The following is a 21983-nucleotide window of genomic DNA, read 5'->3' on the forward strand; positions in this document are numbered from 1 at the left end:
AGAGAGAGAGAGAGAGAGAGAGAGAGAGAGAGAGAGGCAATGACTCCCTGCAAGAGAGAGAATTACACTGCCATACCATCTGTATTGGAAATATTAGCAATTATTTCAAAAGGGGATCTGAAATTAAGCTTAAAATTGGTTAATTTGTGAGAACAATGGTGGGATACAGATGGGCAAAAAGGGGTGTGTTCGTGATGTCATGAAGGTATAGCCTTCAGATGGCCCTTACCTGAATGCCGCCATGAACACGCCGCCCGCATGCCCCAAGCGGGAAGAAGCGGCATTAAAAAGGTGCCGCTTTTCCCCGCTTCTTTTCTATATGCTGCGCAACTGCGCAGCTCCGTCTATAAGCTGCTGCACCGGTACGCCAGAATTGCTACGCCGCTAATTTAAATTGCCCATTTAAAAGCTCCGTGTCTGCTGCGGCATAATGAGTCGGGGTCCTGGAACATGCACAGTTTCCACCGTAGCTCTAATTAGAGCGTCAGATGCCATGCAGATGTGGAAGCTGCAGCACAGCTGCACTCTATTTTAATGCTCGTAACCCTAACCCTAACCCTAGAGCAACATGTACGCATGCGCTGCTAGAATTGTGGAAAGTTTGGAATTTAAAGTGAACCCCTACACACATTCCTGCGCTATTTTCACCTAACAATAAAAAAACGCTAAAACTTTAAATATTTACATATGTACAAGGGAGGTGATGGGGGATGGCAGGGGGACAGCGGTGGCAGCGGTGACAGCTGTGGCTGTGCATTGCAGATTCAGCAAGAGCGCGGGGACCAAAGGAGAGGAGGCATCCATGATGCTGGTGACACTAGCAACGTGCAAGTGGACAAGGATGCCAACACCAGCTGATCACCAGCTGGCAGGAGACCACCATTGTTCTTGGGCAGGGCGGGGGGGGGAAAAGTTTAAAGGGGCCTGGCCGCTTAAAATGTCACATGCTTTCTGCACACCGTGCTGAGAGTGCCGCACTGCGCAGCTGCGCATCCGCCAGCCGGCAAAAGAAAAAAAAGCCCCTTTTGTTTTTGGCCGCCAGGCGGAAGCTGCCTCTCTCTTTGCGGCGTCCTCTGAGGCCGCGGTATGGAAACTGCGGGTCAGAAACGGCCCAGGTGAGGCGTCTTCACTGCCCCCCATGTGGAAGCCCCATACACCTTAGCCACGCCCCCGGGGCGGGCGGTCTAGAGGCTCCGTATTCAGCAGAATACACCTCCAAGACATCTTCCCCTGCCCGTCTGTATCCCACCAATGAAAGGAAAATAAAAAATTGTGCTATGATTACTTTATGATGTACCTTGATTTAGTCAGAGTTACATTGGAGTTAAAATATATTAAGTGTATGAACTTTCAGCTAAATGAAATGGTCGGCCTTATAAAACAAAATCTACTCAGGGTTTGCGGCCAACATACCACAATTAGAGATTATGATTTGAAACTGGTTTACCAAGTCTGGCTGACTGTGGTTTCTCACTATGCAGCCTATGAACAAACCACAGGTAGAGACAAGAGGACTCAAAGGTTCTGAGTTCATCCCATGGAGATGGGATGAAATCATAAAACTGATGGTTAAGTAAATAGAAAAGAAAAGCAGTTAACCAGCTGTAAGCCATAGTTCTCACGTTCTGTGTCTGGAAGCTCAACCAACGGCATGGGTTTGTAACTCTTGTTAGTGTGAACTATAGGCTTGTGTATTTGAGCTTTTTCAAAACAGAAGAAATAAGCCACTCAAAGCACTAGCAGCCTGTGGTCTGAGGAGGGGGAGCATTACACAGTGGCAAGATGAGATCCCTTTTCGCCTAGTTCACAGGCCACTGTTAACTGAAAGATTTGTGCTATCTCTATTGATAATGATTAATTTGAAATTAATTGAATTAAATGTTACAACTTTGAATATATTCCCAGAAGATATACATTTGAGGAATTAACCTATACAGCAATATACAATCTCAGTTGACTAACAAGAAAAAGTTGAATGGGAGAAAAAGAAAAGAAATAAACCTTCCTATCTGTTTGTGTATAAGACTTTTTGATTTTAATGCCAACTTCACTTTCAACCCATGCAAAAGCCAGTTTTAGTTCCCTCCTGTCATAGTTGTACATAATACAATTTGTATAATGGATTAGGGTTGCCCAAAACATTAGTTCATGTTTCATTTCATGTATTAATGGATGGTGATTGATCTCCTTTCATGCCACCAGTTTAATACTGAAGTACGTTGCACTGAGTGTTGCTTTTATCACCCCCTGTTCTCAAATATCATTGTGTTGTGTATATATATGTGTGTGCGCGTGATTGTGTATGTGTGGTCTCTTTTTTGGGTTCATTTATTGTACATGTTCACATTCCCTCATTCATCATTGTCTCACAGTGATATGGTAAAGCTCGTCGAAGTCTCCAATGATGGTGGCCCTCTGGGAATCCACGTAGTGCCTTTCAGTGCCCGAGGTGGAAGGTAATGTATTGTGTAGGTTTTTAACTGAATCATCGTCTATATTTTAGTTTCCAGTTTTATCTCTTGCACATCCCCTTTTGGAGAGGGAGAGTGTCTATCTGAATTAAAGCACAATTGTTTCAGCAAAAAAAAAAAAAAAAAAAAGTCTTGCTGACACTAAGCCATAAGAAATCCTGCTTCTGAATGTAACTGCTTTGGTCAAGGTGAGGATGACAGAATCTAGTTCCTAATTTATAATAGAAATTATATTCTGTCCTAATGCAAAGCTGAATTGCAAGGGCATGAATTATTTCCATCAGAGTCTCATAAAAGTTTCTTCTCGCCTTTTACCTTGGTCTAATATTAGAAATGTACTTCATGCCGCATTTATCCCTGGCTGCTTAGACCATAATTTACCAGACTGGCAGCATCCGAAACCACAAAGACACACTTTTGTGTGTGTGTGTTTTTACCACTCAAACTTGAAAAGAATCAAATTTATAGTCACAGTGGTGTTAAATAAAGTCAGCCATGTGAAATATAGCATGCTTCTGGGGGTCTGCTGTTGAATGTGAGTGTGTCTCGTATTGCACTGCATGCAAAAAAAGATATGATCTAAGAGATCAGAGTGGTGTGATAAAATGAGTATTATACCTGTGATGGCCATTTCATGATCTTCATTGGTAAACAGAGCACTCAAATTCATAATACTCACTTCACTGAGGTGAATGTTTAGTATTTAGGGTCTTTGAATGAACTTTGAAAATTAGATCAGCTGTAAAGCAATTATGGTTCTGTACTATGATTTTAAATCCTTGTGGTTTAATAGAAAAATATGTACACTTCCTCAAACATGTAAGTTGGACTTGAGGGATATATGAGAAGAGGAATGGAAAGAGATTTCCTTTATCACAGAATTATAAATGCATTCATATTTTCTGTTATCTTCAGTGGGAAAGGGACAAACATGAAATTTATAAATGTTATCATAGATTATATATTGAAGGGGCATTAAGTTTTGACATGTCACTTATCCATCAACAATTTCACTTTAAATTGATTAAAAGCAAATGTCACTGTATATCAAATATTATCTTATCAACTGCTTTTCACACTTGATAAATAAGGGAGTTTTCCCCTTTGCAGAATGATGAATGTGGTGTACAAATCAATCATTCTTGGTATTATTTCAAAGCTAATGGCCAAGCAGGTACAACAACATGCAGTATGCCGACAAAAACTAATAATTTCCTTACAGCATCATTCCCTGAGGACTTGGGAGGTAAGAATAAGTGCCACTGTAAGACTGTTCCTCTTGTGAAAGATCTGGTGTTCATTTAGCAACATTTATCAGGTATAAGTGGTAGCTGCTGTAGCTGCATGATAACCACTGCTCCAAAAGGCAATAAACTCATGATGGGTTATGTTTTTGTGCTGCTTAACTGTGATGAGAGGACAGCGGAGTTTACCTGAAATGTTGCATTTCTTTATCAGAACTCCAAATAACAATATTAAACTATTCTAGAGCTGAGAATGCAGTGTAGGTAGCTCTGTAGCTGCTCCATGGCACATGCAAGTGGGAGAAATCTTTGTCCCAAAGTTCTTGGGACAGTGTATATTCCTTCTATATTTTTCCTTATGCTTATACTAATAGTAATAATAAAGTAAATGAAAGATGTGAAGATTTGTGAAAACTTGTCAATTACTATTCTCTTCTGATAATTCCAGTAGAAAAGAGGCAAATTGCTTTACGACAGACCATTTTTCTTTAGCTGTGGGTCAATTAGAACCAAAATTAACATGTCATAATAACCTGCCCCAATCCTGAATTTTCCGGCTCTGCTTTTCATGACTCTGATTTGGGAAATAGGTAGCTAACAACAGTCAGGTCCACTTTCAAGTTGTGAGATTAGCTATTGTTTGACAAAGAATTCCATCAAATCTTTTTGTTATTGTTGTTGAAAGAATCCTTTTTTTAAAAAATTATGCTTGGCCAGAAAATTGACATGCATTTTTAAAACATAGGAGCAAAATTAAATTAGAAAAGAAAAGAAACACTGACTGTGCTGAGAACAATCAGATGATACAAATTCCAGAACACTACCACGACATCTACACACAGAATCCAGTGAGAAAGAAAAAATAATATTGAATATCAGTCCATTGCAGTTCTATACCTGTCTAATCTCAAGCAAGCCCTATTGTCCACAAAGGGACTTTCTGAGAAATGTGATGACATGTTGTGTTAAAGATATAGTGAGCCCTTGTCTGCTAGGTTGGTTTCAGGACTCCCTGTGATTACCAAAATCTGTGGATGCTCAAGTGCCATTATATATAATGGGGTACTAAAATGATGTTCCTTATATAAAAGGAGCCCTGGTGGCACAATGGTTAAATGCCTTTACTGCAACCACTCACTCACAAACCACAAGGTTATGAGTTCAATACCAGCCAGGGCTCAGGCTTGACTCAGGCTTGAATCCTTCCGGGGTTGCTAAAATGAGTACCAGCTTCATGGGGGCAATTAGCTTACAGTTGTAAACTGCTTAGAGTGATCAGAGTGGTATGAAGCAGGATATAAATGAAGCTGCTATTGTTATAAAATGGCAAAATCAAGGTTTGCATTTTGATATTTTTTTTAAAAAAAATTCAAAGTGTGGATAGTTGAATTCATGGATGCAGATTCTGTGGATATGGAGGGCTGACTATCTATCATTGGGTCCTCATCTTTTGAATTATTCACAATCAGGCATGGCTTCTAATCCAGATTGGGACCAATCTTCAGATGCCATCTTGATATCCCATCCATGCATATCTGCTTCCATGGGTGTGAGTTGTGACCTTTTTTGTGTGGATAAAGTTGATTTTATCCAAATTTGTGCATATATTTAAAATTATTTTAAATTGGTTTAAATTGTCTTAAGTGTAAAATATGCTTTAATTTTTAAAAAAATATATATTCTGATTTGTTTTTAATCTGTTCTAAATTGATATTATTGGTACACCCTTTGATATAGACTGAGATAGAAACAATTTTTAGTTTTCTAAGGGTCTCAAAATGGACTTGGGAAATCACAAAATAAACTTTGGAGCCACAAGCATCCCCCTCCTGGGACTCTTTCATATTACACAATTATAGAGCTATGATTCCATTTTAATTGCTGTGGAATCCTGAGGGAGACACTAGAACTCTGTGGCTGAGAATTTTAAATTGCAAATCCCAGGACTCCAAAATATGGAACCATGGCAGTTAAAAGTAGAATCATAGCAGTATAACTATGTAGTGCAGGGGTAGGCAACCCTTTTGAGCCGGGGGCCAGGTTGCTGTCCCTCAGACAACTGGGGGGCCGAAGCCATACAATAAATAATTAAATAATTTTTAAAAATTAAATAAATAAATAAACCGGGACAAATGTAGTACAAAATTTTCAAATGGAGGGCACTTTTTAAATAAAAAATGGAGGACACGTGAAAAAATTGGCTGATTTTTAAAAAAATGTTAAGATAAATGCACATTTCTGAGGCTTCTATAGACAATTGCCCCACCATGCCCCTTGCGCGAGACACCAAAGGCCCCGGCGGCAATCGGTGGCAGGACCGGGCTGGGGCCGATCCGAAGGCCTCGCCGGGCCACATCCGGCCCACGGGCCGCAGGTTGCCTACCCCTGATGTAGTGTGAAAGGGCCCAAGATTACATGGAAGTTCCCTGGTTGTTGAACAGAATCAAGAATCATCCCAGCTAATTACTATAGTATTATTTCGAGTTCACTCCCCAAAGCTTAATGAACCATTGACCTGAAATGCAAAATAACACCTCTTTATAACAGCTTAGATCTAAATATTTTGGTAACTGACATACTAGCAATATCTGCACTGCCTGTATGTGTTTATTCCTTAGCACTGGATAGGACAGTGAGGGTAACTAGAGTTTTCTTTTGGAGAGGAGAGAAAGCAGCTCAGTTTGGAATTGTTTTGTTTTTCAATTTAAACAGCTTTGCCTTGTCGTCCCCTAATATGCAGTGATTCTAAAATTGTGCATTTACTAAAAATAGGAGACTCTTTTTGTGCAAATGATGTCTTCCTTTGGGTCTTGGACAGAACATTTTGTTATATTGTTTTGATGGAATAGGAGTTCAGGCGTTGTTAGACACTTTGGCCGTGACCCTTGTACTGAATTGCCTGTGCAGTCTCTGTCATCTTCGCCAGGTTGTTGTCATCAGCGAAGCTTATGTTCTGTGCATAATGGCACCATAAAGGCCACATAAATCAGGTCAGGATATTGTACTGAGGGGAAAAATAATAATAACCTGTTTTACTCTGAAGAACACTGTAATCTCCTCAAAGAGCAAACAGATTGGCCTAAACACACTTCTCAGCAGTACTTCATTGCTATTACCATTATGTTTAGATACATTAAATTTTCAGTTTTTATTGAAGATTTCTAAAAATATATCCTTTCCAAAAGTGGCAAAGAGTAACAGAGCTTCAAATACTGTGGGAAGGTAGAAACAGAGAACACATTAATAGCCTCTCTCTCTCTCTCTTTCTCTCTCTCTCTCTCTCTCTCTCTCTCTCACACACACACACACACTTACACAAGTGTGGAGGAGGAAGTGTTCCATATTATCCTTGCTCTATTTATTGAAACAAATTGTTGCTGACCACCCCAGAACTATTAAACATTGCATTTATCACAGAGAAGTTCAAGGTATCCAGAGTGCACTGCGTGCCATTTATCAATCACATCACGGTGTTAGCTATCTAGAAACAAATCAGTTACTAAGTGAGTGTTTGCAGTCTCTGCAATGAGCTAGGGGTGGCTGGATATTATACTGCTACTCTGAGAGTCTCTCAGTCCTTGGACATGAAAGATTGTTTACCAATATCTGAGTTAAAATGTGTATTTATGTTTTACCTTGAGAAGGACAATTAATGTAGCAGCAATTAGCCTCATCTACAGAGCCTGAAAAGTTGCTTATTTGAAATACAAGAACTCACAGGTTCCCCCAGCCAGCATGGCCAGGGGATTCTGGCTGTCATAGTCCAAAAAGTAGTGATTCCAACTTCTACAGATGAGATTAATGACTACTACTACCAAGCTCAACTCGTGGGAGTTTATCACACACCTTGAGTTCCACTATTCTCCTGTCGCCCCAACATCACCAATCTGCAACAGGATCCTCCTGGTGGGATTGCGCCTGGCGCTATTAAAGTGGAACACTTCTGTTTTCATCATGGGAGTGTTCTTGTAATTGTTAGGAAAAGGGCCTTTTTTAAATAACGGATCAAATCATTATTAAAAAAGGGCTCTTTTCCTAACAATTACGATAACGCTCCCATGATGAAAATGGAAGCATTCCACTTTAATAGCGCCAGGCGTCATCCCACTAGGAGGCTCCTGTCGCAGATTGGTGATGTTGGGGCGACGGGAGCATAGTGGAACTCAAGATGCGTGATAAACTCCATGGACAATCTGTAAAAACAGCAGCAACCAGAATCATCACCTGCAGCATATCCTTATACTATATGTTAAGATAGTTGCTTGTACCTTGTAGAAGATGAAAAAGCTGGAACCTCCCACAGGAAAGGAGTGCATAACACAGGTGCCAGTGGAGATAATGAGGATGTGAGGGCAATCTGGTGTGACATCTGTCACCCATTGATCACCAGGGTTGGTTCAGCTGCTCTGACTGGCTAGGTAGGTGTCCCCTTCCTCCCTCACTGCACCATGTGTGTCCCCCTGATGGTGCATGCTCAGTGGAAGAGAACAACTATCCCAAATAGAAGGTGTTCAGGTCAATGTGGACACATAGTGCTCAACCTAGGCTGTCTAGACAGGCAATATGAATGAGAATGGGCAACTGCATGCAGAGTTGGTGCCTTAGGTGCTTGAAATACAAGAACTAGTCCCTGGGAAAAGAAACAAATTAGTAGATAATGCAGTTACAGTAAAGCCAAAGCAGTCTCTCCACATTTCCATAAACAAAAAGAGCTGCTGCATTTGGCAGCAGATGAGTCTTCTGGATTATCTGTAGGTTTGTCCCCAGGCCAGTATTGCTTAATTAATCTTTGGATTAAGAACATACCAGTTTTGAAGCTGTTGTAATTTGGATATAGCATGAGGTGACATGACTCATTAGAACAGATATTAATGCTAGGTAAAGTGGAAGACAGTAGGAGAAGGAAAAAAACTGGGTTTAGGTATATAGACTCAAGTAAGGAAGCTATGTCCCTGAGTTTACAAGCACTAAGCATGATTGTTAATAAAAGGGTGTCTAGGATGCTGTTAATAATATGGCATTTCTCACTCTACTCATAGGATCAACATGTCAAAGCTGAATGGTGGCATTTAACAACCACAACAACAAAATTCTGAACTCACATTGTAAGATGTAGGCATCTTGTTATATGTTATAATATGAGTTCTAAACTGCTGCATTCTCAATCTAAACAGTAGCCTCAGAGCCTTATCACGGTAGATGAATCCTGCTCAGAAATGGGATTTTAAAAGTAGAAAAAACCCGCAAATGCGGGAGGTTTTTTTAAGAATATGCTTCTTCCAAACAGCAATAATGCGAAAATTAAACAAATGGAAAGTGGACAAAAATGACACCTTTTTACTTTTGGGAACTTATTGAAAGGAAAAAGGCATCATTTTTGTCCACTTTCAGTTTGCTTTATTTTCACGTTATTGCTGTTTGGAAGAAACATAGTTTAAAAAACCTCCCGCATTTGCAGTTTTTTTCTAGTTTTAAATCCCGTTTCTGAGAAGGAGTTGTCTAATGTGATGAGGTCCTTAGTGATGTTAATATTGCAGTGTGCAAAAATGGACACAAAGTAGAAAAAAAAAGAGCTGGGAAGTATTTCCAAGAATAGGTTTTTTGTGGGTTTTTCAGGCTATGTGGCCATGTTCTAGAAGAGTTTATTCCTGACGTTCCAAGAATATAATTTATGCCCTTGATGTATATCTACATTTCTCATTCCTGTGCCTGCTGATACTTGCTTTAATCTTCTTTCTACAATTGTTTCTTCTTTCTACAGTTTTGTTCTGTTGTGTGTCTGGTCATATTTCATACATACTAGTGACCAATGGCATGCTTCTCTTTCAAGCTACCAGAAGGCAAGCCTATATTCATCACTTTAGTTGGGCCAGCTGAGATAATTTCCTAAAGGGTGAAATTTATCTAGATAAAACCTAAATAGCAACACAGCAGCTTGTGTGGCAATGGTCTGGCAGTATTACTTGTGAACGATTTAAAAAAAAAAATCAGTTCTCAGATTCGTGTGTAATGTCAGTTAGCCTGCTTTCTAATGATTTCACCCCAGCACACAAAATGAAGAAAATGCAGCTCCTGAGAATCTGACACTGCCTGTAATAACCCCTAAGAATAGCCTTATTGGGTGTAAATGGAAGATGATTTTCACCAGAGGGGTTTCCAAGGGCAATTGTCTCCAACTACTGATAGTTGAACTAATAATTCTCATTCTTTTGTAAATCCAATTATGCCCTCCTACACTAAAAGAGATTGGTATCCCTCTCCCAGTTCCAAGAAGGGTGTGAGCAGGCATGGGTCATGTTAAGTGACCTAGAAAGAGTCAAGTCAGCTGAGCTTTCAGAGGAAGAATTCAGCCCTTCTGCTCCCAAAGCCTTGATGTAGACTGCAGGTTTGTAGCAGTCTCTGCCCTTTCGGTTTGATTATGCTTTACTCTTATTCCATTTTCAACTATAGCTGATGGCTATGAGTGAGTCTTTTAAGAATGCAAGCTGCATGTCAAGGGAGATGCCTTAAAGCCTAATGCCTGTCTGTAACAAGCTATGAAGATGGGAATGGAGAAGGCTTACTTTTAGAAGCTAAGATAGTAGGAGAATGGGAAGGGATGAATAGTATCTTGAAAGAATTCACTAAGATTTGTGTATTGGGTATTTGTACATGTACCAAGGGGAGACTACTTGGGTTTGCCTCTGAGGACGAATTCAAATGTTTCAGCCCTACATTGAGGCTACCAAAATGTGTGCATGCCATGATGGTGACACAGTAGTCAGCCCAAAGGCTGATAGCTACCATCTCAATAGGCTACCATAATGAAGAAACATTTTATAAAGAGGCTTCCAAGGCAAACTAATAGGTGTGTACAGTATTTGCCTTCCTGTACATGCTAGTCTACCTGTTGGAAGAGTTAAAGATGAATGAAAGTAGGGGGAATGATTGCAGTGTATGTTTAGTTTACTAGAGAAGAATAAGGCCTTCTGTGATAACTGCCACAGAAATATTGGCCTACCGGTAGGTATATTGGTCAATCCCTAGACCCAAATAGAGCAGGCTTACTGAATTAATTCCTCAATAGCAAGACAACATTTGTGTAAGTTTCACTGATTCAAAAGAACTGCCGCAGTTGGACTAGCAAATGATGTGCAGAGCCAAGATATGCAGAACTTAACTCTGTATAGTCTGATATCAAGAAACAGTTTCATTGGGAGAGAAGGTGAAAGAGGAAGAAGAGGAAGCACATACAAAGAGGCCCCACTGCATGAGTAAAGAGGAGTTGATAATATTTGCACAGATCCAAGTACAAACTCCTGGTAAGTTTTGCAGACTCTGTCAGAACTTGGTAGGTGAACCAGGCTTAGAATAACCCTTAGCTTTTACAGATGAAAAGAGCTGAGCTGTATAAGAGCAAAACAGTGTGCAAAGCGCTAGAGTGCCTTTCTTGATGGCTGTTCATAGAAGTACATATATACAACTGTTTTGGTCATTTCCATTAGCAGGGTAGTGGTGACCAGTCTTTCAGCTTTTGGCAAGGGTCCAGATTTCAAGATGTTCAGGTACTCCAGTCTGTTTCAGAGAAAGCAGGAAATGTTCTACACATGTGTGGATGGATATTTTATAAAGAAACATATCTTTCTTTCTCAGTGAGCATACATGCACATTTGCGTTCACAACGAGTACAGTTGGGGTTTCTGGTTTGTTTCAGTCTTCAAATGCTTTATAAAATACAAGCTTTTATAATACATAGAAATACATTGGGAGATATGAATGGAACTGTAGAGCTTAGCTTATGGCAGGATATATTATCATAAACTGTCAGGGGAAGGTGGGGGGAGCAAATCTGAGAAGCTCTGTGTTCTTAGGAAAGTTGTCATGGAATCATTAATTATCCTGACATATTAGGAATTGCATTTTGACAGACTGACACAGCATAGACTTATGGATGGCTCGTTAGGGGATTTCGGTTGTAGCATAATCGAGTGGCTCTTTGAGATTCTGAAATGGCACACAGAAGATTTCTAATCACAGGGTAAGATCATAAATTGAGAGCTGTGGAGGCTGATGTCTTGACTCATGCAAATAGACTTGAGAAGCATAATCAGACAACCTCTGTGTAAAGTAAAGTTGCAATGGGGGCTAGCCTTGAAATTCAGTTGCAGCTCCCAAGCTTATTTCAAGTGATCTCAGTGTACAAATGACTTTATTAATTCGGGTGAGAAGAGTCACTGTCAGGCTAAGAATTCCCATACCAAAAAATTGTTATGGATTTTACTCTTCCATCTTGCTTCCCTTCTTGTCATGGTTTTATTTTTATATCCAGCATGCAGGAGAGCAGCTTTCAAAATCCAAAGCTCATAAATCTTTTAGAAATTGCTCTTCCATTTTCATCTTAGTGTCACTTTACCCCCTTGTTTTCAGGCCTAGCTGTTTCCCCCCACCTTGCACTATGTCTGCTATGAAAGCTATGTAAGAGATCACGTTCTCATAACTATAAATGGCTTAGAGGTATTGAGTTTTTAACAGGCCTGAACCATTTAGGACTTAGCAATACTTTATTCAGATCCGGTGCTCATTCTTGAGTGTTTTGTTCATTTTTGCTGTTACTCATTAGTTTGTTTTATGTTGGGCATGGACAAGGTTTACTTTTACATGCTAAGATTGGTAGAAAATACAGAGTTATAATTGTATTTATTGGAATTATTGCTCATTTTTGTGATGAAAGAAGAGATAAGATTTTGAGATGGGTCTGCCTACCTACCAGACAGAGGAACCCCATATTTTTGGCTAGAACTCTGCGGAAGGGGGGATTTTCATCAAAGGTGCTAGACCTCATAATGTTTCATATTAAGGATAATCATAACGATGGCACCATCCATACATATTAAAGTTGTAGAATGTGCGGTTGCTGTGCAGAGACTAATTGTTATGATCCAGTCAAAAACTGTGCTAATATAATGAACTAAACTGAAACTTTGTTTATTTTTAAAACTAGATGGAGGTGCTGGGCTTTTCCTTAACTAGGATGATAATATTAATGGATTTAATGAATGAAGATTTTTTTTTTTATTAATTTAAACAGTTTAAAAAATTTAGCTATTTCCCAAGCTTGTTCACATCCTGGGGCAACAGGTCAGTTCTAATTCTTAATTTCTGTGATAGACTAATGGTTTGAAAAATTACATTTGTGACAGGCTGTTAATATTTCATCATCTCTTCTCCCAGATAGCTCAGCATTTAATACTTAGTATGTTAATTTTATTTAGGCATAATGATGACTATTGCTTTCCATTTTAAAGGAAGTTATATTCTGAATTTTCCAGTAATAATGCAGAACACATCTTGCTACATATACAACACACCTCATTTCAAACCTGACTACATAAGCCCTTAAACAAGTTGAAGTCTTATTAATCCTGTCATGCAGTAACAATGTATAATAAAAAGAAATAATCTGCATGTCAAAACTGCAATTACTCTCATTAAACAAAACCCACAAGTTAAATTATTGTAGGAGAGCTCAGTTCAAATGCAGCATCTGGTATTCACAAATACTGTTTTGTATGACCAATCTGGAGCTGTGTGGGCATAAACAAGCACAGCTGAAGAGATATAATTATCACAGGGCTGAAGGCCAACCTCAGGTGGGTTCCCCGTATTGCACTTTGATGCTTTGTCTATTGAACGAATACCCCGTCATGATAGTCCTGAATGGGACGATCCAGCATTCTGCAATGCTCTAGAGAGGACAACCTTCCACTGTTTGATTTTTGTTTAAATATATAGGTAGCAGCCAGAGACTCATTGTAAAGTTTTACCAGCACAGTTATCTTCCAACAAAAATGTTCTGTCTTTTTACCCACTAAAGGAAAGAACGTTCAAGGAATGGTTTGTTTCATGCTATCAATTATATCAGTTTCTGAGCACTTTCCCCAAATCCTATTTCTATATAAATGGATTTTATTTGAAGTTCTCGATAAAGGGTGAACTGTCTAAAAAGTACAGTGAAATAAATCACCAACAAAGAGAGCCTTGTGCTGATAGATGTCTCTGTTTTGACAAGTGTGGTAGGTTGTGATGGCATTTGCTCTGTTCAAATGCAATATGCATATTGAGAATGGAACCTAAACTTAGATAAATAGATAGATATTAAATTGAATCAATTCAGATTCAACAGATTCATAAAGCTATTAGTCTCCCTTCATTGTAATCTGTGTGAAAGCCTCTGATAATACCTTTACATTTCTAGCAATTCATATTTGTTTTGTACTACCTGTTGCAGAGCCAACATTGTCAATAAAAGTTATGAGCTGATAGTGATGATAACTTTCCTTGTTTGTGTTCTGAAGATGTTCATAGGAAAGTGGGGAGAACAAAGTCAGAACAAATTCTGTAATATTGTAAAGTACACATGCCCTTGTCATGGGTGAAACTCATACAGTTTTAAAGAGGATTGCATGATTTAGTTCAGTAACTAACACGGCCAACATTGTTACCTGTTTTCTCAATTCCCCCCCCCCCCCCCAAATCCAGTGTATTTTTACTATATAGTTAAAGCAGTGTCACACCGCTGCATCAAAATTCAACCCTAACATTTATAGTTTGGTGATGTATTCTATTGCACTCCTCCAAACTATAGCACCATAGCTCTGACAAAACCACCTCTAACTGTTCCTTACCTAAGAAAATGCTATGAAATTCATGAGGTTATCGTATGTTGACAGGTGACTTGAAGACACATGCACACACACACCACACACCATAAGCAATGTTTTGCTAGAGTTAACATAAATTCTTCTCATTTAACTTGCCTCTGAAGGTCTGCTGCTGGTTCCATTCTTTCACTTTGAATTCAGTGTTAGCCTATGAGGAAGCCAGATAATGGCACTATAATCCTCAGGGTCCATCAGGGACGTAGCCAGGATTTTAGGAAGGGGGGGGGGTCCAGACTAAGTGCCACCATAATAATGGGGCTTGGTCGCTTTGGCGCAGCAGCACACACCATTCATTTTTCTAATGGAAGGGGGGTCCGGACCCTAAGACCCCCCCCCCCCCCCCCCCCCCCCCCCCCCCCCGCCTTGGCTACGTCCCTGGGTCCATGATAATTCCTCCTTATTCTTGCTGAATATAAGGAAGCCGCTTTGTGCTAGGTCAGACTGTTTGTATATCTATTCTAACGTTGCATTCTCTGAGGGCATCTCACCAGCCTTTCTGGAAAGAGGTATTTTACAATACCCAGCTGCTTTATGTAAGAATGTCAGGAGCTGAACTGGCATGCAAATCACATACTCTTGTTGTCACATAGCTAGAGCTCCTCTGTAAGTCCATCCATAGCACTTTGAATATTGAGTTGCTTTGCCCACTAGCTCCTCAGTAGCTTCTCATCAGTGTTTTAAATTTTCTTCTTGCATCATTCCAATGCCCTTTGCCTATTCCTATATCTTCATCTCTCTCTTTCTTTTGATCTCTGTTGGATTCCCTAGTTAATGAGATCGCCCATCCTTGACATCACTTGTCTGTTTCAGATACATCCTAGTGATTGAACTCAACTCATCCTACTCATGTTACTTGATTTTCCTCACTGCATAACTAGTTCATCACAGTCCTTCCAAACCTGTCTATCTCTAGATCTCTTGGTGTGCAAGCTCAGAATGCTGGTTCATGTGTATGTGTCCTGTTTCTTGAAAATGCATTTAGCTGCTTTAAAGCATTTGCCTATTAATATTTCAAAACTTCTTTGGAGACAGGGGATGACTTGCAAACATAGGCTTTTACACACACACATGTATAGAGAGAGAGAGAGAGAGAGAGAGAAAGAGAGAGAGAAAGAGAGAGAGAAAGGTGGGTGGATAGGAAGGTGTGAGAAACTACTGGAATCAGCCAGGCTTCATAGTTGGAAAGTGTCTGGAAATTTATGACCTTATTGAAGTAATAGTTGTATGCTGCTTTACTCTTGGGTAATTTTGACAGGCAAAAGACTAGGCTTGATGGATAGAAATAAAATTGGAAAGTGTAAACATGCTCTGAGGCTGCAGTTGTGTGCATCTTTTTGTATGTGTGTCCTAAGTGTTCATATATTAATGCTGGCAAATCTATTCACAAGGTTTGTTAGCCTAATTGTGTAAATGAAAAACTCAGTCACATATGTTAATGTTCTCATTCTACATTTAAATTATAATCAGTGATAAAACTGGAAATAATCAGCTCATGTTTTATTGATGTCTAAAATTGCTTCAGTTAATATATGCCTTTGATTTGAAGATATGAACAACCCAAAACTGCCACCCAGCCATATGAAAATGATTGTAATCAGCAGTGACAGTGTAAATGTCAGCAACATTACATTGGATATGCCAAAGTGTGACTTGGCGACTACTTATGTGTGCTGGTGTGAGAGTCTGGTCAAAATTGAATCTTGATTTAAATAAGGTGGAAATTAACACAATCAATCAGCCAGAAAAATCAGCAGTAGCAGAACATGTTACAAACCATACTGTTTGAAAACACTGAAATTCTGGACCGTGCCAACCACTACCATATCAGGATGCACAGGGAAGCCATTGGAATCCACAAACACCTGGACAATTGCAATAGGAAAGATGGAACCCTTAAAGTAAACTAGGTCTGGCTACCAGTTCTGAAAAATAGCAAGAAGAAGACTCAACAAATGCAAATGAGAAATCTCCCAGGGTCAGGGGTTTCCCAGCAGACAATGAGCACGAAGCAAACAGACACTAATCCTCTTTTGCAGACCCTCCCACCTTGAGGCCAGCCATTAGCAACAGAACAATACACATGTAAATCACTCCTGCCTTTCCAGGTCAGACAATATATATACCCAACTGCTTTCTAGGCAAGTATTCTCTGAAGATGCCAGCCACAGATGCTGGCGAAACGTCAGGAAGAAACTCTTCTAGAACATGGCCATATAGCCTGAAAACCCCATGAAAAACTATGGATGCTGGCCATGAAAGCCTTCAACTTAACACAATCAACTTAAACTGAGTATGCATATATACTACTAACCTAAATAGACACTTCTTAAAAGAACAAAGCAAAACAATAGTGCAGAAGTAGGTTGGCCAGAATATTGTTGAGGAGTTGGGAATGTATAACCATCATAGTTACATTACTATACTATGACTCTGACCCCTCCATCCCCACTTCTCCTGTCACTCAAGAAACAATTCACTGGTGCCCCCCACCCCACCCTATGAGTGATGTTTTCTTTGTGACAGGCAGAAAAGGCATTCCTGTGGAATTTCGGCCTCACATTGGAGATCACACACATGTGAGAGGTTGGGAAATCAGTCAGTTGCTTCTTGGGCAACAGGGGGATTGACCCCCATTGATTGCAGAGTCTGCTTCCTGGTAAATGGGGTTTGGGGAATGTCCCTACATGTCCCATAAACTAGGGCATAAATAAGGTTACACATAGAGTCTCACATTTGTAACAGTTTGGTTTTCATGAGATTCACAGATGTGTATGTTAGGCGTTTGTAACTCCTGAACAGGATTCCAGCTGCTAGTTTTTAGAATGGAGATAGAACATTTCTTCCAGAGTACAGTGTTACCCCGGGTTACGAAAATAATTCGTTCCGCCGCCGCTTTCGTAACCCGAAAGGCTTTCGCAAGCCGAAACCCCATAGGCGCTAATGGGGAAAAGCCGCGATTTGGTGCGAAAAAGCGCCGAAAAGCACCAAAATTTCTTTCGTAACCCGAAATAACCTTCGTAACCCGGAACAGTTTTTTTCAATTGGATTTTTTCGTAACCCGGAAATTTCGTAAGGCGGCGCATTCGTATCCCGGGGTAACACTGTAACAGAATTTGTACTGCATCCCCAGCCTCAACATGGGACAAAATGTTCATCGTTTATCCTTCCATCCCTCTTTAGGTGCCATTCTTTTTATCTCTGTCACTACCTCCTTCTCCCACTCATTTGTAAGCAAAGATAACAGATAGCAAACAGGTTATTTCAGTGCCGCTGTTGTAGACTGTCTGGAGTGAGGGTCATGGTTCACATGTAAATCCCATTCCACTATAGCAATACTTATATAATACTTTTACAAGAAAATAGTGTGGATTCAAATTAACCTAGGAGTCCCAATGCAGATACTGATAGTGAAGAATAAGACTCAGAAAACTCATTGATTCTTTCTTTTGAACAGACATGTATAGGACTGCACTGCACATTAATTGTACTTTGGCCCATGTTAAAATTGATGGGAAAAGTTGCCATGAATTAAAGGCCTATTGTTTCCCATGAGAAAGAAGTGCAAGTGAATTAGACTTAGTTCAGCAATAGCATAACATGTGAGTCTTATCTTTAAGCTTTTCATTATGCTGGAGATGGGGGAACAGAAGGGGGCAAATAAGATAATGACAACACTTTTATGTTTAGATACTTTAATTTTTCTTCAAAACAAATCTATGCATCCTTATAATTATTGCATGTATGGTAATAATCTATAACCTTTTATGTTCCAGAACTTTAGGTTTATTAGTAAAGCGGTTGGAGAAAGGTGGGAAAGCTGAACAAGAACACCTCTTTCATGAAAATGACTGTATTGTCAGAATAAATGATGGGGACCTTCGCAATCGAAGATTTGAACAGTAAGTGCATGCTTACAGTTTATTGCTCTTCTTAACCTTTAACTATCACACATGGAAGTAATTTGGGGAGGAATAAAATGTTTTAGAACAAATTGCCTAAGTAAGTTCTTTCTGTAAAGAGGAATGTGTTTGTAGATCATTAGAGTGTTTCTTTAATTACTCAGTCTACAAAACTACAAGATAATGACTGCCATTACATATCTTTTTTCTGATAATTTAGGCCTTGTTTTCTAATGGTTATAGGACCATTTCTTCAAACCCCCCCCCCCCCCCCCAATTATCTTGAGTGATTTGGCTTGTTTATAGATAGAGAACTGAAGCAGTGCTCACATCTATCATGTTTATTATTTTGCAAACAAAAATATGTAATTTGTCATAAGAAATACACCCATGCATACAGATGCTGAAGCTTCCCTGCAAATGTTAGTAAGGTTTTAAATATTTGCATATCAAGGTTTTAACAGAAGCAAGGGCGGGGTACAGACCGCCGCTTTGCGGCGGTCTGCCGCCGCCGCCAGTAGGTCCACGGGGGAGCCGGAGCCTTCAGACGGCCCGACTCCCGCGCGGACCGAAAAAAGAAGCTCCAAAATGGAGCTTCTTTTACCGTCGCGTTTGCGACGTAGCAAGGCGCCAGGGGCGCACTCGCTACGTCACAAGCGGCGCGACACGTCTGGACGCTGTGCGTCCAGTACGTAAAGATGGCGGCGCCCGTATGAACAGGGCGCCGCCATCTTGTACGTATTCAATACGTACTAGGGTTAGGGGGGTGCGGAAGCACCGCCCTTTCCTAACCCTAGTACGTATTGTATACGTACTATTTGGCGGTCTGTAAACCGCCAACGTTTTTTATAAATCTCATATCAAGGTCATAGCTACGGGGAGAGGGGCAAAATGAAGGCATTGTCCATCCAAATCAGAATTCTGCTCTTGTCCTTGAAATTTTCCTGCAGTGCCCCTATTTCTAGCCAAAGTCACTTTAAAAACTTGAATTGAGCATTGGGAAATAATGTTTGTACAGCAAAAGAAAAGGTGCAGGCAACATTACCAAGGGAATGCAAAAATAGAAAGCATAAAGTTAGGCATTTATGATTATTACTGTCTCACCTGCAATGCTAGGAATTTGGGGACTCAAGGAATGTTTCACTTTGGGGACAGAATTGTTATTTGGAGTGGTAATGCCCTCATCTCCCCCCCCTCCCCCCCGCCACTTAAATAGTACACCATTGATTGTGTTGATGAAAATGAATGTAAGGGTAAACATCATAAAATTCTTGGCAGAATTTTAGTATTTGTAGCTCATAGGCTTTGGCCAGAAAAATAATGCTGGAATCTTTTGTTGTTGTTGTTTTGGTGTTATGTGTAATCAATGTAAATTAAAACATTTCTGAAACTATTGCAAGTGATTTCAACCCAAAACTCCCTTGAATGTGGTGGAACATGTATTCACATACCTGCTGTGTACTGAAAGGGTTCTCCAAACTCTACTAATGGGGACAGCCAGTGACCTCCCCAAAACTATATGAAATGGGAAAGACGTCAGTCAGTTCATAGAAGCATAAATGACCATATGAACATCTTGTAAAATACTAAACCATTTCTAGCATAGCATTAAATCCAAACTGGAACCTGGCATTATTTATTTCATATTCTCCCTCCCAATAATGGGACAGAAACACCTTACAACTTATTAAAACAATACAGATAAAAATGTATATAAAAATATAAATATAAAATTATTTTTAAAATAAAATTTAAACCAGGAAAATTCATTATATGCCCCCTCCCCCCCAAAAAAAAGCCAGTAGAAGGGGAGCATTCCTGTCCTCTCCAGGAAGAGAGTTCCATAGTCTGGGGCAGCCACTGAGCAGGCCTTCTCTTTTGTTCCCACAAAGCAAGCTTGAGAAGATGGAGGAGAGAGGGAAGGGGCTTCCAGAAGACTTCAAAATGTAGAGAAATTTGTATGAAAGAGAATTAACATGAGCCTGAGCCATATAAAATTTTCTATTTCATCACCAACAATTTGAATAGTTACCAGGAACTGGCCAGCCACCTGTGAAGTTCTTACAACAAGGGAGTTGTGTGCTTCCCGAAGCCAGCATTTGTTAACACTGTGGCAGTAGCTCTATGGGCAAATTAAAGTTTTTAAATGCAACCCTACATAGAACAGTTAGTGCCCCATAGAGTGCAATAATAATAATAATAATAATAATAATAATAATAATAATAATAATATCTTTATTCATATTTTCTGCCTCTCCCCATGGATTGAGGCGGGAGTACATCAGATAAAATCACTATTACAATGAAGAAAAGTTTAAATGTTGGAAGTGAAATTACATATTTCAGAAATGAACTAGGCATTGCATAATTATTGAGCATGGCAATATGAAATTTGATACATTATAAGACAACACATCATTTTAAAAAGATATTCTGTGTTTTATTTTATATTAAGGAATTTGGAAGAATTTTGGCAAGGTGCAGATTTTCAGGATCTGACAGAATATCTTTTTAAAAAACTTTAAAACTTAGTGATTTTTTTTTAAAAGGATAAATTTAAATATACTAAAAAGTACAGGGGAAAAACCCTCCAAATATGCAGCCCTAATAGAAATATGCTTTAGAAGAAAAAGCACTTCTTAACAAATCACTCCAAGAAAACCTGCCTTTTCAATTTGCAGTTCAGTTTCAACAATACGTCTGTCATTTCATGATGCCTAATTAACATCAGTAATTATGCTTGTAATGTCTTCTAGTCTGTCAGTCTTAATTTGCTAATTTTGTATTCATTCTCAAACCTAGAGCACAGCATATGTTCCGTCAGGCCATGCGTACTCCTATTATTTGGTTCCATGTGGTTCCAGCAGCAAAGAAGGAACAGTATGAGCAGTTGTCACAAAGTGAGAAGAACACTCATTACTCCAGTCGGTTTAGCCCTGATTCCCAGTATATTGATAATAAAAGTATTAACCACACTGGACTTCACACGTTGCAAAGAATACCCCGAGTGAACAATCAAGTAGATCAGTTGGACTCTTACTCACAACTACCTCAGAGTGTGAATTCGTCAGGAAAACCACCTTTAGGGCCATCGCCTTCACCACAAAAAGTGATTACATCTACTTCAAACACTGGCTATAACACCAAACGGATTGGCAAGCGGCTTAATATACAATTAAGGAAAGGTAAGATGATGATTTCTCTGCTTAACATGTGCAAATGATATTTTTTGAGGCTGGTATATATCTGTATTGAAAAATACAGAGGCCCTGATCCACAAGCATCTCCCATTGCTGCTCTTTCAAGTGTAACAGCATAGGGCAGAATGGTAATGGAACAGTTTGGTAAACTGCCTGAGAACAGATTCTTTTCTATGCATTGTTTTACTAAAGCAAAACATCTTTTAACAACTTCAGTGGTTTGATTAATAACACAAAAGGAGTAATCAAAGTGGTAAAACAAAGCCAGAGACTGGGCTTTCTTTTTCACATGAGCATCTTTTAGCTCCTTGGCAAGATTCTTTAAAACTTTAGAAAGCTTTCAAATACAGTTTGTGATATGTCAGGCATCAAGTATTCAAAGGGGAAAAGCCAGAAATTCCATTGCTGTGTTTTCAGTGGCACACACATGACATTTCAAACAACCAAATATTTCTCAACTGAGTTCTTC

The 21983-nt window shown here is 39.5% G+C and overlaps 1 protein-coding gene across 1 annotated transcript in view; it reads left to right on the forward strand.

Annotated features, from left to right (window-relative positions):
• PARD3 (par-3 family cell polarity regulator) overlaps positions 1-21983 on the forward strand; it is a 697528-nt gene that overhangs the window by 379634 nt on the left and 295911 nt on the right. The window contains 3 exon segments of the mRNA XM_042472372.1: positions 2373-2456; positions 18189-18314; positions 21117-21499. Of these exon segments, the coding sequence (XP_042328306.1) occupies positions 2373-2456; positions 18189-18314; positions 21117-21499 (593 nt within the window).

Source organism: Sceloporus undulatus, chromosome 6 (genome assembly GCF_019175285.1).
Source record: "Sceloporus undulatus isolate JIND9_A2432 ecotype Alabama chromosome 6, SceUnd_v1.1, whole genome shotgun sequence".
In the NCBI taxonomy this organism is placed as follows: Eukaryota; Metazoa; Chordata; class Lepidosauria; order Squamata; family Phrynosomatidae; genus Sceloporus; species Sceloporus undulatus.